Source organism: Adiantum capillus-veneris, chromosome 22 (genome assembly GCF_014529385.1).
Source record: "Adiantum capillus-veneris isolate H3 chromosome 22, ASM1452938v2, whole genome shotgun sequence".
Taxonomy (NCBI): Eukaryota; Viridiplantae; Streptophyta; class Polypodiopsida; order Polypodiales; family Pteridaceae; genus Adiantum; species Adiantum capillus-veneris.
Genome location: NC_140952.1, coordinates 47,629,992 through 47,644,169, shown reverse-complemented (window position 1 = coordinate 47,644,169; position 14,178 = coordinate 47,629,992). Strand labels below are relative to the sequence as shown.

Sequence of the window (14,178 nt, the reverse complement as noted above, 5' to 3'; positions counted from 1 at the left end):
CTCGAAAGCAGTGGTCGAAAAAAATCAATTTCAAAAACATATAACATTTCCTTTAAGATAGACTTGTACGGCCGGTCGCCTTTGGCGGTCTCTCTCTCTCTCTTTCTCTCTCTCTCTTTATCGTGTGCACAGGGGCTTCTCTCAGTTTTGAAATTTAGCTTTCATGTCGCAGATTTTGACAAGTGTAAAGGGCTCTCCCTTTCGCCATATTATGTTAGTTTATTAGTTTACATTAGATAATTTTGACAAGTGTAAAGGGCTCCCCCTTCCGCCATATTATGTTAGATTAGATAGTTTAGATAGTTTGTGAACCCGCTAAAGGGGAAGCTAAGGTACACCTTTCCCGAACACTGCTCGAAAGATATTTTCGTGAAGCGTACGTCTCTGCGACTGCGAGCTAGGCTGCTTCAAAAGGGTGATGTTATGGTTTTCTTCACTCGGCCACCTAGCGGATTTTCTCCTTTTCCCCCTCTCTTCAACCGGCTGATCTGGTTTGTGAACCAGCTAAAGGGGAAGCTAAGGTACACCTTTCCCGAACACTGCTCGAAAGATATTTTCATGAAGCGTCCGTCTCTGCGACTGCGAGCTAGGCTGCTTCAAAAGGGTGATGTTATGGTTTTCTTCACTCGGCCACCAAGCGGATTTTCTCCTTTTCCCCCTCTCTTCAACCGGCTGATCTGGTTTGTGAACCAGCTAAAGGGGAAGCTAAGGTACACCTTTCCCGAACACTGCTCGAAAGATATTTTCATGAAGCGTCCGGCTCTGCGACTGCGAGCTAGGCTGCTTCAAAAGGGTGATGTTATGGTTTTCTTCACTCGGCCACCAAGCGGATTTTCTCCTTTTCCCCCTCTCTTCAACTGGCTGATCTGGTTTGTGAACCAGCTAAAGGCTAAGCTGAGGCACAAGCGTCCAGAGACGTCTCTGCGACTGCGAGCTAGGCTGCCTCAAAAGGGTGACCTTGTGGTTTTCTTTACTTGGCCACACCACCTGCCGCTTTCCCTACAGGTAACCCTCGCTTCTCCTCTCGCCACATTTTCGCTCTTGAACTGCTATCTTCGCTTAGGTTTTCTGTTTTTGTTTTCTCATAAATGCCTGCGATCGTCAATTTTTGTTTAGCATTCCTGCAGTTTTTTATTTTGGGGTTTTCCTCATGAATTGATGCAAACTGCTTTGTTTAGGGTTTCTCAGGTGCACTACATGATGCAGAATCGCTTGTGAATTCATGTTGCTGTAACAAATCATCTTTTTTGGGTGTTTGGAAGCGTAATATATGATAGGAGTATAATTGTGGTTTTTCTATGTTGCGAACATTTGCGAAGTATGTTTTGTAGGTTTAACTGTTTTTAGGTACAAATGTACTGATGGATTACTGGTGGGCTTAAGATACTTTGTTGTAATTAATCATGATTGTGCCATAAATGACTCAGACTTGCTTGTTAAGGTCTATGCACCAAGCTATAGCTATTGAATCTATGCTTTTGTACGAAGCCTGCATGTGTCACCGATTTGTTTATTTAGCCTCCATCTGCCATAGTTTAAAGTGTCAATTCACAAGTATGAGCAAATCTGTCGATGCAGACTTGGTGTTTCTGTGGAGTTCTTTCCAGGCAGAGCACTTAAAGGATATTTTCATGTTGTTGCAGGTATCCATGTTCTATTGTAAACCGATGTGTGTTAATCTATGCCATCGTCGGAGTTTCCGTGAACTTTAGCAGCCATGGCGGAACAAAGGTTAAGATAGTTGAGGTGTGTTGGCTCTAACAGAATTTCTTCTGTCAGAATTGACCCTTATTTTATACCTCTTGAGGATTGGCACCAGAATTTAACATCTTTGGTTATTGCATTTGGCATTGCTGCCAATGGGAGGTTTGAGCACTTTGGTACTCTAGCTTGCCTTGTGTACATGACATTGTACACCAAAAGTTGGCGCTTCATCGATAAAACTGCAGGCAGTTTTTTTCTCAAGATCTGACCTTATCACAATAGTGCAAAACTTTTGCATCAAAAGGGTGGAAGTTTTCTTTACTCGGCCACACCACTAGCCTCTTTCCCTGCAGGTATCCCTCGATTCTCCTCTAGCCACATTTTCGCTCTTGTACTGCTATCTTCGCTTAGGTTTTCTGCTTTTGTTTTCTCGTAAATGCCTGCGATCGTCAATTCAAGAATGTTTTTGTTTAGCATTGCTGCTGTTTTTTATTTTGGGGTTTTACTCATGAATTGATGCAAACTGCTTTGTTGAGGTGCACTCCATGATGCAGAATCGTTTGTGAATTCATGTTGCTATAACAAATCATCTTTTTGGTTTTTTGAAGCGTAATATATGATGCAAAGTGCTTTTCCTTAGGAGTATGATTGTCGTTTTTCTATGTTACGAACATTTGCGAAGTATGTTCTGTAAGTTAAACTATTTTTAGGTACAAATGGACTGATGGATTACTGGTGGGCTTAAGATACTTTGTTGTAATTGATCATGATTGCATAGTAACAGGGAATGGCCGTTTTTAGGTCTCCGTTCCCCGTTCCCATTCCAAGTTCCCGTTCCGAATCCCCGTTCCGTGTTTCAAACGTGAGTACCCGTAACAGGGAATGGCATTTTGTTCCGCGTTCCCGTTCCGTTTTCCCGTTCCTGGTAGCTATGCATGATTGTGCCATAAATGACTCAGAACTTGCTTGTTAAGGTCTATGCAGTGAGCTATAGTTATTGAATCTATGCTTTTGTATGGAGCCTGCATGTGTCATCGGTTTGTTTATTTAGCCTCCATCTGCTATAGCATAAAGTGTCAATTCACAAGTATGAGCAAATCTGTGCATGTAGACTTGGTGTTTCTGTGGAGTTCTTTCCAGGCAGAGCACTAAGGATATTTACTTCTTGTTGCAGGTATCCATATTTTAGTGTAAACCGATATGTGTTAATCTATGCCATCGTCGGAGTTTCTGTAAGTTGTAGCAGCCATGGCATAGCAAAGGTTAAGATAGCTGAGGTGTTTTGGCTCTAACAGAATTTCTTCTGTCAGAATGGACCCTTATTTTATACCTTTTGAGGATTGGCACCAGATTTTAACATCTTTGGTTATTGCATTTGGCATTGCTGCCAATGGGAGGTTTGAGCACTTTGGTACTCTAGCTTGCCGTGTGTACATGACATTGTACACCAAAAGTCGGTGCTTCATTGATAAAACTGCAGGCAGTTTTTTTCTCAAGATCTGACCTTATCAGAATAGTGCAAAACTTTTGCATCAAAAGGGTGAAAGTTTATACACAAGAATCGTTAGCCAGCAGAATTCAAGCTTTGTGTTGTATCAAAATGGTGGAGGATGTAATGCCTATGCCGTGTTTGGTGCAAAGAGGAGCAGAGCAAAATATCGCAGAAAGAAATAAAGATGTTTTAGCGGGCAATGCCCCTAGTGCTGGTTGTCACTGCAATGGCGGTAATAAGAAGACCTACACAGACGCCCCTGTGATACATAATTGCATTGGCTGCAGCAATGGTAAAGCTTCTGCAGGTTTGGAGAGGGTTCGCTTGGAAGGCTGTTACACAGATCTGCCAATGATCGTGTGCTTTCACTAGTTGTTAAACACGCCAACTGCCATCTGTTTCTTGTCATGATTATGCAAGAAAACCAGGGTGATTTCAGATCGCCATCTTTGGCGCGAGTTCTGTCGATCTCGTGCGCCGAGGATGGTGTCTGACTTTGTTGTTGGCGCCAAAAACAGGCAGATTGATGGTGGATAGCGGGCGCTTGGTAAGCTTTTCCTTTATTGTGATGGCTGCTATCCTCCAACTACCCAATGCAGGCAGTTGCCAGTCATTTGTGCGTAAGACCATATTTTTGCGCACATCAGGTCGTTTTTTTCTGATACCAAAGTGCCGAAGAGATATTTTGTATGTGTCTGATCCATGTGAACATGTTAATAGTCCAGAGGAAGTTGGTTTGTTCCGAGGAGTATTCAGAAGCCTTGACAAATCTGATACCAAGAAGGTTCTCATTATAAAGAGAGTGCCGATAAGTGAGGATGAGGACTGTCCGTATTGCAAAGCAGGGGTATGGAACATGAAGCGTGTGCAGATCATTCCCAAGAGTGCAAGTACAACGCTTGCTGCTTACTATGAAAACAGAGACTATTCTGTTTGCCTGAATGGCCATGCGAATGGCTGATGCGATTTGCTACACCTCTCGGAATCAAATGATTCTGACGAGGATAAGTAGTACAGTTTTTTTTATTGGTTTGCTTATCGACTCTGCCCTTTTGTGAGCTGTTGGTTTTTTGTGTTTTATTCCTTGCTCTTTTCATATACCATACTAACTACATAGTATCTCTTTTGTTTTCTGCTTGTTTGCTTCATTGCTGTTGCCTTGCCTCTTCTTCTCTCTATCAGCATGTCTTTTTTGGCATTTGCACAGCATCTCTTTGACTATCTTGAGAGACCCTGCCCTTTTGTACTTTAGTTAGCAGTACCACCTTGGGAAATTGACTGCACACACATTTATTGTATGATATTATGACTCTGCATTCTGCTGTATATGAAACAATCTCTTTTGCCGTCTGCGAAGAGCATTGTCTCCCGTTTTATTGCCTGTTGACGTACTGGCTGAGAACAAGATGGTTTGTATGATTTTGCTCCTTTCAGTGTAACCAGAATGATGTATCATCGTATACCTTCTACATATGTAAAAACTTGCCGCTGTTGTAGATGGTCACATATACACATCATGTTGTGGATCGCTAAGACTAGCCTTCATGGTGTCAACATGCCAATGAAAAAGTTTATTACACAATAGAGATAGAGTAGAATGTAGGTGCAGAATTAGATTGATTGATTCAAGGGAAAATTACCAAAATACCCAAAATATCCCTCAAATTTCAAAAATTCCTAGTACACCCTTGCATCATACCCTTGGTCATTTTTGGGTGGATTTGCTCCAATTTTTACTTAAGTCTAATGTTTATGACGATGGAGATCTATATTTTAGCATCTTAGACAAAACTATTCACCAATGAGCTCACAAATAGATGCATTTGTGCTCGAAAATGATGAATGATTTCATTTGAAGAACGCTCAAATCTTCTATTTAGGAGAACCGATCTTCTTATGAAGAGTTGCAAAAAAGTTGTTTCTTGGGTGTTTTGTTTATTTTGGCAAAATTCAAGATAATTTTTGGAATTTCCACCAATTGCATAGGTATTTTGGTAATTTTCCCTTGATTTAACCTGAAAGTGTGTACAATTTGCTTATTACATAGAGTTGGCTTAGGCATCTCATTTGGCATTGTTGATGGCAGCATACAGAGGTCCCAAATCAGCCCAAAATCAGCCCATGCCAATTGCAAACTCGTGGGTAGCCTTTCAAGTCACTTTACGAGTTCATTAACTAACTTTAGGTGAGTCCACACGCACTAGTAATGACCCCATGAGTACCCACACTCTTAGTACTTTTTCCACATGGTTCTGTGTCACACGTGCAACCCAATAGGATAGAGGAGATACACATCAACATAGGACGAAGCCCACAATTCCCAACACGTCACCCAAAATTCTCTCACACTTCAAAGAAGTTATTGCACTAATTATTGCAGTCAAACACGAAGAGAATGAAAACAAGGTGAAAGTCCACATTGGTATTCTAAAGCATTTGAAACAATTGGGAAATCAGGTCATGTACTTATATACGGCTCTGAAAAGAATGGGTAGACCCATTCACAAACTAAAACCTAGAGAAGATTTTAACCATTCACATGAAAAGAACGATGCAATGAGAGAAAGAAATAAGGAAGTTTTGAATGTATGCCTCACTCTTTGCTCCTAAAAGGCATTTTGTGTATGGTTCACACTTGACTCATATCTTCATACTTGGTAAATGTATGTAAGTAACAAATGAATGTTAAAAGCCAATGTCAACAAAAAATTGGCTTGAGTGTTGTCTAAAATTGTAGAATCTTGGTTAGATTCCAAGCTTGTCTTTAAGAAAACTAGCAAATTTTAAAGGAAAGTTGTGTGTCATTTTTTCTATGTTCAAACAAGGTGAAGTCTTCACAGGGGCCTTCAAAAGGCAAAAAGGTGATTATTGAGGTGTCATGAAAGTTAAAAATCTATTTTAAAAAGGTAAAAGCTCATAATGATCTCCAGCAGAGAGAGAGAGAGAGAGAGAGAGAGAGAGTAGTGTTTGAAAGAAACCTTTTATTTAGTCCTTAATATAAAGTTGTGGAATTTAGTTTACTTCTTAAGCAGTGTTTGAAAAAACCCGAGGTTTAGTGTATTTTTAACCGGTTAGATTTGCAAAAACTTGGAGACGGCCTTGACAAAAACTTGTAAATATTTAAAAGTTTTAATGTAAAAACCGACAAATCCTTAATATTTTGACCTAAAAATCGGCAAACTTTCAAGTGCCCTTAATTTCTTTGGTTAAGAAAAAATGCTTTTGGCAAGACTTGCTCTTAAGTTTAAAATGATTTGTGGATTAAAAAAAAAGTTTTTAAAAATTTATTATGTTCAAACTTCAAATCATTTTTTTCACCCTTTTCAAAATAAACTAAATGTAGCGTTGGGAAAGATCATGTGAAAGGCTTTCTCTTCAATGCTCTTCAAGACTTTTAAGGCTCCTTTGAGGGACACTTGTCAAACATCCAAAATTAGACAACCTAAGGCCTTTAGAGGCCAGAAAACTCCTTTTGGTGAACCCCACCAAATGGTGTATGTTTCTTCAATTTGATAGGAAATACTAGCCAGAAGGCCTCTCTTGATACAGACACAAATAGGAGCTACATTTTTGCTCAACAATGTAGTCCGTTTTGCACATCATTCGCAGGTGTCCTTTTGTCACAACTTTGTAAATCAACAACTCGATGTTGAGAGCACTAGAAGGTGGAGAAATGTAACACATTCCAAACAATGGTTGCCCATCATGTCATATCACATAAATTATGACACGACAATTAATGAGCTCATCAACTGTCGCCAACCTAGCTTTTTTTAACATTATGTTGACATTCCATTGTTGAATAGCAATCATGCTTTGAATTATCTCCACTTGCTTATGCTTTCATGCTTGCCAATATGTTTTTGTACACACATGCTGACTCTTTCTCAGAAGGCCTGCTAGGCGAGTTATCTCCATCTCATCCTGAGGACCACATTATTGATCTGATTCTTGGAACGACATCACCAAACCAGCCACCTTACAGTGTTAGCCGGGCCTAGATACTAAAGAAAGACGGATCTTGGAGATGTGCATTGACTAGAGAGCTCTTGATAAAATCACCATCAAGAACAGGTTCCCGATTCCAAGGATCGATGATATTCTTGACAAACTTCAGGGATCCTCTTGTTTCAGCAGGATTGATTTGAAAAGCGGATTTTAGCATCAGAATTGCTCTGAGAGATTTCTACAAGACAGCCTTTCGGACAAGCTTTGGTTTATACGATTTTTTTTTTATGCCTTTTGGACTTACCAATGCTCTAGCAACTTTCAACCGAATGATGGATAGGATTTTCCAAGGGCATCGATCTTTTGTGGGCACTTTATTTGATAATATTATAGTTTTCTCCAAGGAAGAAGCAAAGCATCGACACCATCTGCTATAGGTCTTTCATGCATTGCGTGATCTCACAGGTTGGTTATTAATGCCAAAGAGAGTAAGTTCTTCTTGCCGGAGATACATTTCTTGGGACACATCGTCTCAGCAGTAGGAGTACAGATGGACTTGGCCAAAATTGATGATTGGCTTGACTTGAAGAATGTTCATGAAGTTATAAGCTTTTTCAGCTTGTGTTCGTACTACCGGCGGTTCATTCCGAAGTTTGCAGAGATAGCTTCAACTTTGCACTTATTGACTTGGAAAGGAGTCCCTTCTCGTGGTGACTGCTTTTCACACACTTACGACAAAATGAAAGCAAAATGTTTTTAAGGTCAGAATTGGTAGCACAGATTTATGAGAAAGAGCTATTGGCAGTGATCCATGCTCTTACACAGTGGTGACATTATCTACTCGGAGCCGATTTCACGGTCTTTAGTGATCATCAGAGTCTACGCTACTTCTTGTCACAGAAGCAGCTTTCGGAAAAGCAGATGCCGTGGGTTAACATCTTGCCACAGTTTCACTTTGAGATTGTCTATGTTCAGGGACAGAAAAAATTAGTGCTTGGCTATTTCCGCGATCCATCATAGAAGCTTCGAGGATATGGTTGACCAGTACGCCACCCATCCGGACTTTATCGATGTTTTCACTCGGATACAGAATGGGGAGATAGTGCCAGGATATTCCATACGGGATGGTTACTTGATGAAGAAAACAATGTTATGTGTTACACATCCCTTGAGAGAAAGGGTTTTGACAGAGCGCCACTGTCCACCATTTATGGGTCACCGCGGCATCGACACCACCTTGAAGAAGGTGGAGCGTTATTTCTTTTGGTCGAGACTCAAGAAAGATGTGGACAACTTTGTCTGTAGCTGTTTAGTATGCCAAAAGGTCAAGTTTGACAGGCATAAGGCACATGGATTACTACAGCCTTTACCTATTCCAACCCGCCCCTGAGAAAGTATTGCAATAGATTTCATCTTTGATCTTCCGAAGACACAGAGTGGGCACGATGGCATTTGGAGTGTCATTGACAGATTTCGCAAGCAAGAAGTCTATGTACTGTCAGATTTACTGCAGCCTTTGTTGAGGGTCGAGTGAGGTTTTATTGAGCTGGGGGATTCTCGAATGTTGAGATCCTTTCGGTGATACAGGTCTTGGAGCGATCCCTCGAGCACCCTTAGATAGGCAGCTAGGATGTAATGACTGTGAGTTAGACAGTTGGGATTGCATCTTTGCTTTACTGCCGTTGAGGCATTGTCACAGTCTATGCTTACAGAACAGTGACAGGACAGTGAGAGACAGTACAGGTGCAAGACAGGTTTACCCGCAGCTTACAGTGTCAGAGAGACAGTGTTTTTTGAGCTGTTTTTTGGTCTGTTTTTTGAGTACACCAGAGCCATTTTACAAAGGAGACTCTGCCGAAATTTATGCACAAATATTTTGATTACATGGCATGCCTGAGACAATAGTTTCCGATAGAGATGGCTGATTCACGAGTTTGTTTTGGAGGGCTATTTGGGAGAACATTGACACACGGTTGTAGTTCTCGTCATCTCACCTACAGACAGATAGGCAATCTGAGATCGCAAATTCAGATGTTTTGGATTTATTGAAGTCTTACATCTCTGATCAGAAGACTCAATGGGAATTTTTTTTGCCTTTGGTGGAATTTGCCTACAATAACACGGTTCACTCATCGACGGGGAAGGCGCCATTTGAGATAATTAAGGTTCCGCTCTTTCTCAGCACTAAAGACAAGATTTTTGAAGCCAACTAATCCACGAGAGGCTTGGACACTGCTTTTGCCAAGGTCCGCGAGGCTTTAGAGAAGTCTCAAGTACGACATAAGAAGGCAGCAGATCGACATCGACGAGACTTGAAATTAAAGCAAGATGATTGTGTGCTCTTTTATTTTGAGAAGGCACGCCTAAGGAAACAAAAGGGAAAGGAGCGGCTTTTTCCAAAGCTTAGCATGAGGTATTATGGCCCTTTCCAGATTAAAGAAAAGATAAATGATGTCTCCTTTCAACTCAAGCTACCCGATACTTGGAAGATTCACAATGCATTCGATGTGAGTCTGTTGAAACCTTTTAAAGGTGAGGTGTTAGTTGATGGGGAGCCTGATGAGCAACCCGAAGTGGAAGAGAGCGAGGAGATACTCTTTCCTGAACAGATTTTGGCACACAAGGAAAGAAAAGTGAAAGGTAAAGTGATTTGGCAGTTCTTAGTTAAATTCAAGAACTATCCGGCATTAAATGCGAAGTGGATGGAGGATGAGGACCTAGCAGATACTCCTCAGATTTTGGAACTTTACCTTGAAGTATTCGATTTAGCTACGTCTACTCCGAGAGATGCCGCAGATCAGTAGGGTTGAATCTGGTGCAGAGGGATTGCACAAGAGGGGAGTCAGGTCCGCTCCTTTGTCACAGATTACCTGGATTGAATAGAGTCACTGATATTCCTTTGGGTTTCAGGGATACTGCGGGGCTGACAGAGCTGTACGAAAATCCGCTAGAAGCGCTAGTTGCTTTTTGGGCCTTATGCTTTTGAGTTTTGGGGCTTTGCTTTTAGCATCCCTTGTATCAATAAATAAATCCCAAGGGTCTCACTTCTCAGAGCATCTGGATGCAGAGTCTGAGAGCGAGCACTTGTGGGAGTTGACGTACTTTGCTCGAAGATTAATATAAAAAGAAATACCGAAAGGGGCGCCAGTCTTTGGGGCCAATCTCTCTTGGCACGGAACTACACCGGGCCGTGTCGACTCTTTATGTGTGAAGTATTTGAAGTGAATCTCGCGAACAAAATCTAGACTTGGGGTGTCCAAGTTTGTTAAGAATGCCCTCCGTTTGCATCTACTGGAAACAATCTAGTGCCCTGCCATACTCAACATATCCACCAATTAGTGCACTCCATACAGCCGTGCTGCCAGCAGAAATTTTGTCAACTAGCTCCTGGGCTTTTGACAAAAAGCCACACTTGGCATACATATCAACCAAGGAACTGCCAATATAACACTCTTGCTCCACGCTTTCCTGGCAATTTTAGCTTGGCCCCTGTCTTTGGCTCTTATTATTGCAGAAGCTTTCAAGACGGCTGCAAACATAACGGTGTAAGGCCTGGCCACATTCATGTTCTGCATATCCTCCTGTAAGAGCATTCCAGGAAATTGTGTCCCGAGTTGGAAGCAATTTTTGAAAGGAAGTTACACTAGGCATACACATGACCAAGATGCTACCAACATCACAATGAATTTCTTCACACTTATGCATGGATCCTGAGGCAGCACATACTTTCAAAGCCTCTGTTTAACAGAATACCCTCTGTTTTCATTTGCTTGAGAGAGCTCAAGGCTACCTCATGAAACACAAGGCTTCAGCATAACCTGCAATCAGTTCATTCCAGGAGACTGTCTCTCTATTTGGAAGATTGTCAAACGCCTCTTTTGCTTTTACAAGTATGCCACGTCAATCAAGGTGTTCACAGCAAAGAGATTTTGTCCAAACCCATGCCTGGCAACTTCAGCATGTACAACAACATGCTTTTATTGTACAAACAAACGTTACTGCATTTGGAGTTACACCCAACATCCGCATTTGTTCAAAGCAATGAAGTGCTTTTTCAGCATGCCCTTGTTCAACATAACCTGCAATAAGTGTGTTCCAGGACACTGAATTACGATCTGGAAGGTTTACAAAAACCTGTGCAAGCAAGCCAATTTTGGCATACATGTGAAGTAACGCGCATCCAATGAAAATGTTTGTTTCCAGCAAACCTCTTTTTATGGTGTCAGCATCGATTTGGAGACCAATTTCCAAGTCTCCATAAAAGTAAGTTCACGAAGGAAATGAGACTCATCTTTTCTCACTGTTGCATATGAGAAGATCGCCTCCTCGAACATCTTGTGCTCGACATAACCTATTATGAGAGAATTACATGGAGAGCATGGATCTGGAGACCAATTTCTAGGTCCTTAGTGAGAGTGCAAGCTATGAATAGCGCCATAAAAGTAAGTTCACTAAGGAAATCTTTTCTCATTGTTGCGTATGAGATGATCGCCTCCTAGAACATCTTGTTCTCGACATAACCTATTATGAGAGAATTACATGGAGAGTCATAACCAGATGCCGACTTATCGGAAATCCTCAGCCTCATGATTTTTCCTGGTCATGTACGGGTTGGCGTCTCTCTTTTGCAAAAGTGCAAGACTCTGCTGAGTATTGGCCCAAAACAACCCCTTTTCCCATATGGCTAACATCCGCAATGGATGAAGAAGGCATCTGAAGGATCTTGCTCTCAATGTATTAATCTCTGATGATGCCGTGATTCGCAAATCTGCATCCATGAAACAGTATGAACATGACCATAATCATCATCCTCACAAGAGAAGTTTTTGGGCAGGAATAATTTGAAGTTGGTCTCCAACAAGCTGCATGGTGAGTGAAATAATGTGTGCGTAGCAGCTTCTCGGGGCAATGCAGAACTTCTGAAAGGACGTGCAGAAGAAGCGTAAGTGCAAAAGATCCTGTAAAGAAAGGGTTTCATTTCCACAGTAGAAACCATTCTTTTGGGGTTTTGCTCATGATTTGATGCAAACTGCTTTGTTTAGGGTTTCTGAGGATTCATGAATCGTTTGTGGATTCATGTTGCTATAACAAATTATCCTTTTTGGGTTTTTTGAAGCGTGATATATGATGCAAAATGTTTAATGGTGCAAAATGCTTTCGTTTAGGAGTATAATTGTGGTTTTTCTATGTACGAATATTTGCGAAGTATGTTTTGTAGGTTTAACTATTTTAGGTACAAATCTACTGATGGATTACTGGTGGGCTTAAGATACTTTGTTGTAATTCATGATGAATGTGCCATAAATGACTCAGAACTTGCTTTTAAGGTCTATGCAGTGAATCTATGCTTTTGTACGGAGCCTGCGTGTATCATCGACTTGTTTATTGAGCCTCCATCTGCTATAGTATAAAGTGTGCATGTAGACTTGGTGTTTCTGTGGAGTTCTTTCCAGGCAGAGCACTTAAAGGATATTTTCTTGTTGTTGCAGGTATCTATATTTTAGTGTGAACTGATATGTGGGAGTTTCCGTGAATTGTAGCAGCCATGGCCTTATTCTGTCAGAATCGACCCTTATTTTATATCTTTTGAGGATTGGCATCAGAATTCAACATCTTTGGTTATTGCATTTGGCTTGCCTTGTGTACATGACATTGTACACCAAAAGTTGGTGCTTTTCAAAAGTTGGCAGTTTTTTTCTCAAGATCAAAAGGTTGGAAGTTTATACACTAGCCAGAAGAATTCAAACTTTGTGTTGTATGAAAATGGTGGAGGATGTAGTGCCTATGCCGTGTCTGGCGCAAAGAGGAGAGGAGCATAATATCGCAGAAATATTCCAAGATTTTTTAGTGGATAAGGCCCCTAATGCTGTTTATCACTGCAATGGCGGTAATAAGAAGACCTACATGGAGGCCCCTGTGATAGATAATTGCATTGGCTGCAGCAATGGTAAAGCGTCTGGAGGTTTGAAGAGGGTTCGCTTGGAAGGTTGTTACACAGATCTGTGTGATGAACGTGTGCTTTCATTAGTTGCTAAACACGCCAATTGGAACCCTTTTTCCATCTGTTTGTTGTCATGTTTATGCAAGAAGACCAGGGCGATTTCAGATCGCCATCTTTGGCGCGAGTTCTGTCGATCTCGTGCGCGCTGCTTACAATCGGCTTTATCCTCCAACCACCCAATGCAGGCAGTTGCCGGTCATTCTGTGCGCGAGACCAGATTTTCGCGCACATCAGGTCGTTTTTTTCTGATACCAAAGTGTCGAAGTGATATTCTGTATGTGTCTGATCCATGTGAACATGCTAATACTCCAGAGGACGTCGGTTTGTTCCGAGGAGTATTCAGCAGCTTTGACAAATCTGAAACCAAGAAGCTTCTCATTATAAAGAGAGTGCCCATAAGCGAGGGGGAGTACTGTCCGTATTGCAAAGTAGGGGTATGGAACATGAAGTGTGCGCAGATGACTCCCAAGAGTGCAAGTACAAGGTTGGCTGCTTACAATGAAACAATAGACTATTCTGTTTGCCTGAATGGCCATGTGATAGGCAGATGCGCGTTGCTACACCTCACGGAATCAGAAGAATCTGGCGATGATAAGCAGAAGCTTCTCGATTCTGCCCTTTTCTAAGCTATTGGTTTTTTTCGTGTTCTTTCCATATACTACACTAACTACATAGTATCTTTTTTGTTTTCTGCTTGTTTGCTTCATTGTTGTTGCCTTGCCTCTTCTTCTCTCTATCAGCATGTTTTTATGATATTGTGGAATGATGGGGGTATTGAACTACAGAAGCAGCCTTGTGTTGTGTATATGGCATGTGGGGTCTTCTTGGCATTTGCACAACATGCTCTTCGACTATCTTGAGAGACCTGCCCTTTTGTACTTCAGTTCCCTTGGGAAATTGACCGTGCATGACACATTTAATGTATGATATTATGACTCTGCATTCGGTGGTTTATGAAACAATCTCTTTTGGCGTTTGTGAAGAGCATTGTCTACCGTTCTACTGCATGTTTGGTGTATTGGCTGAGAACAAG

At 41.3% G+C, this 14,178-nt stretch overlaps 1 protein-coding gene and 1 pseudogene across 2 annotated transcripts; both read left to right on the top strand.

Moving 5' to 3' along the window:
- Positions 1-308: 308 nt before the first annotated feature.
- LOC147429289 (EID1-like F-box protein 2) lies at positions 309-14,121 on the top strand. 2 transcript variants are annotated; one of them, XM_086495424.1, is made up of 5 exons: positions 309-804; positions 914-1,005; positions 1,644-1,746; positions 1,987-2,057; positions 2,879-3,001. In XM_086495424.1, exons 1-5 carry the CDS (start codon positions 424-426, stop codon positions 2,994-2,996), a joined length of 765 nt encoding a protein of 254 aa, XP_086351550.1. In that variant the 5' UTR covers positions 309-423; the 3' UTR covers positions 2,997-3,001. The 2 variants fall into 2 exon arrangements, with proteins under 2 accessions (XP_086351550.1, XP_086351549.1); XM_086495423.1 differs by lacking the exons at positions 309-804; positions 914-1,005; positions 1,644-1,746; positions 2,879-3,001 and adding an exon at positions 12,634-14,121 and having other exon boundaries at positions 1,757-2,057.
- LOC147429290 (EID1-like F-box protein 2 pseudogene) lies at positions 3,305-4,694 on the top strand (annotated as a pseudogene).
- Positions 14,122-14,178: the final 57 nt, after the last annotated feature.

Bases quoted from the DNA above. Each gene is read 5' to 3' on its own strand.
- LOC147429289 (XM_086495423.1), top strand. From the start codon at position 12,791: ATGACATTGTACACCAAAAGTTGGTGCTTTTCAAAAGTTGGCAGTTTT.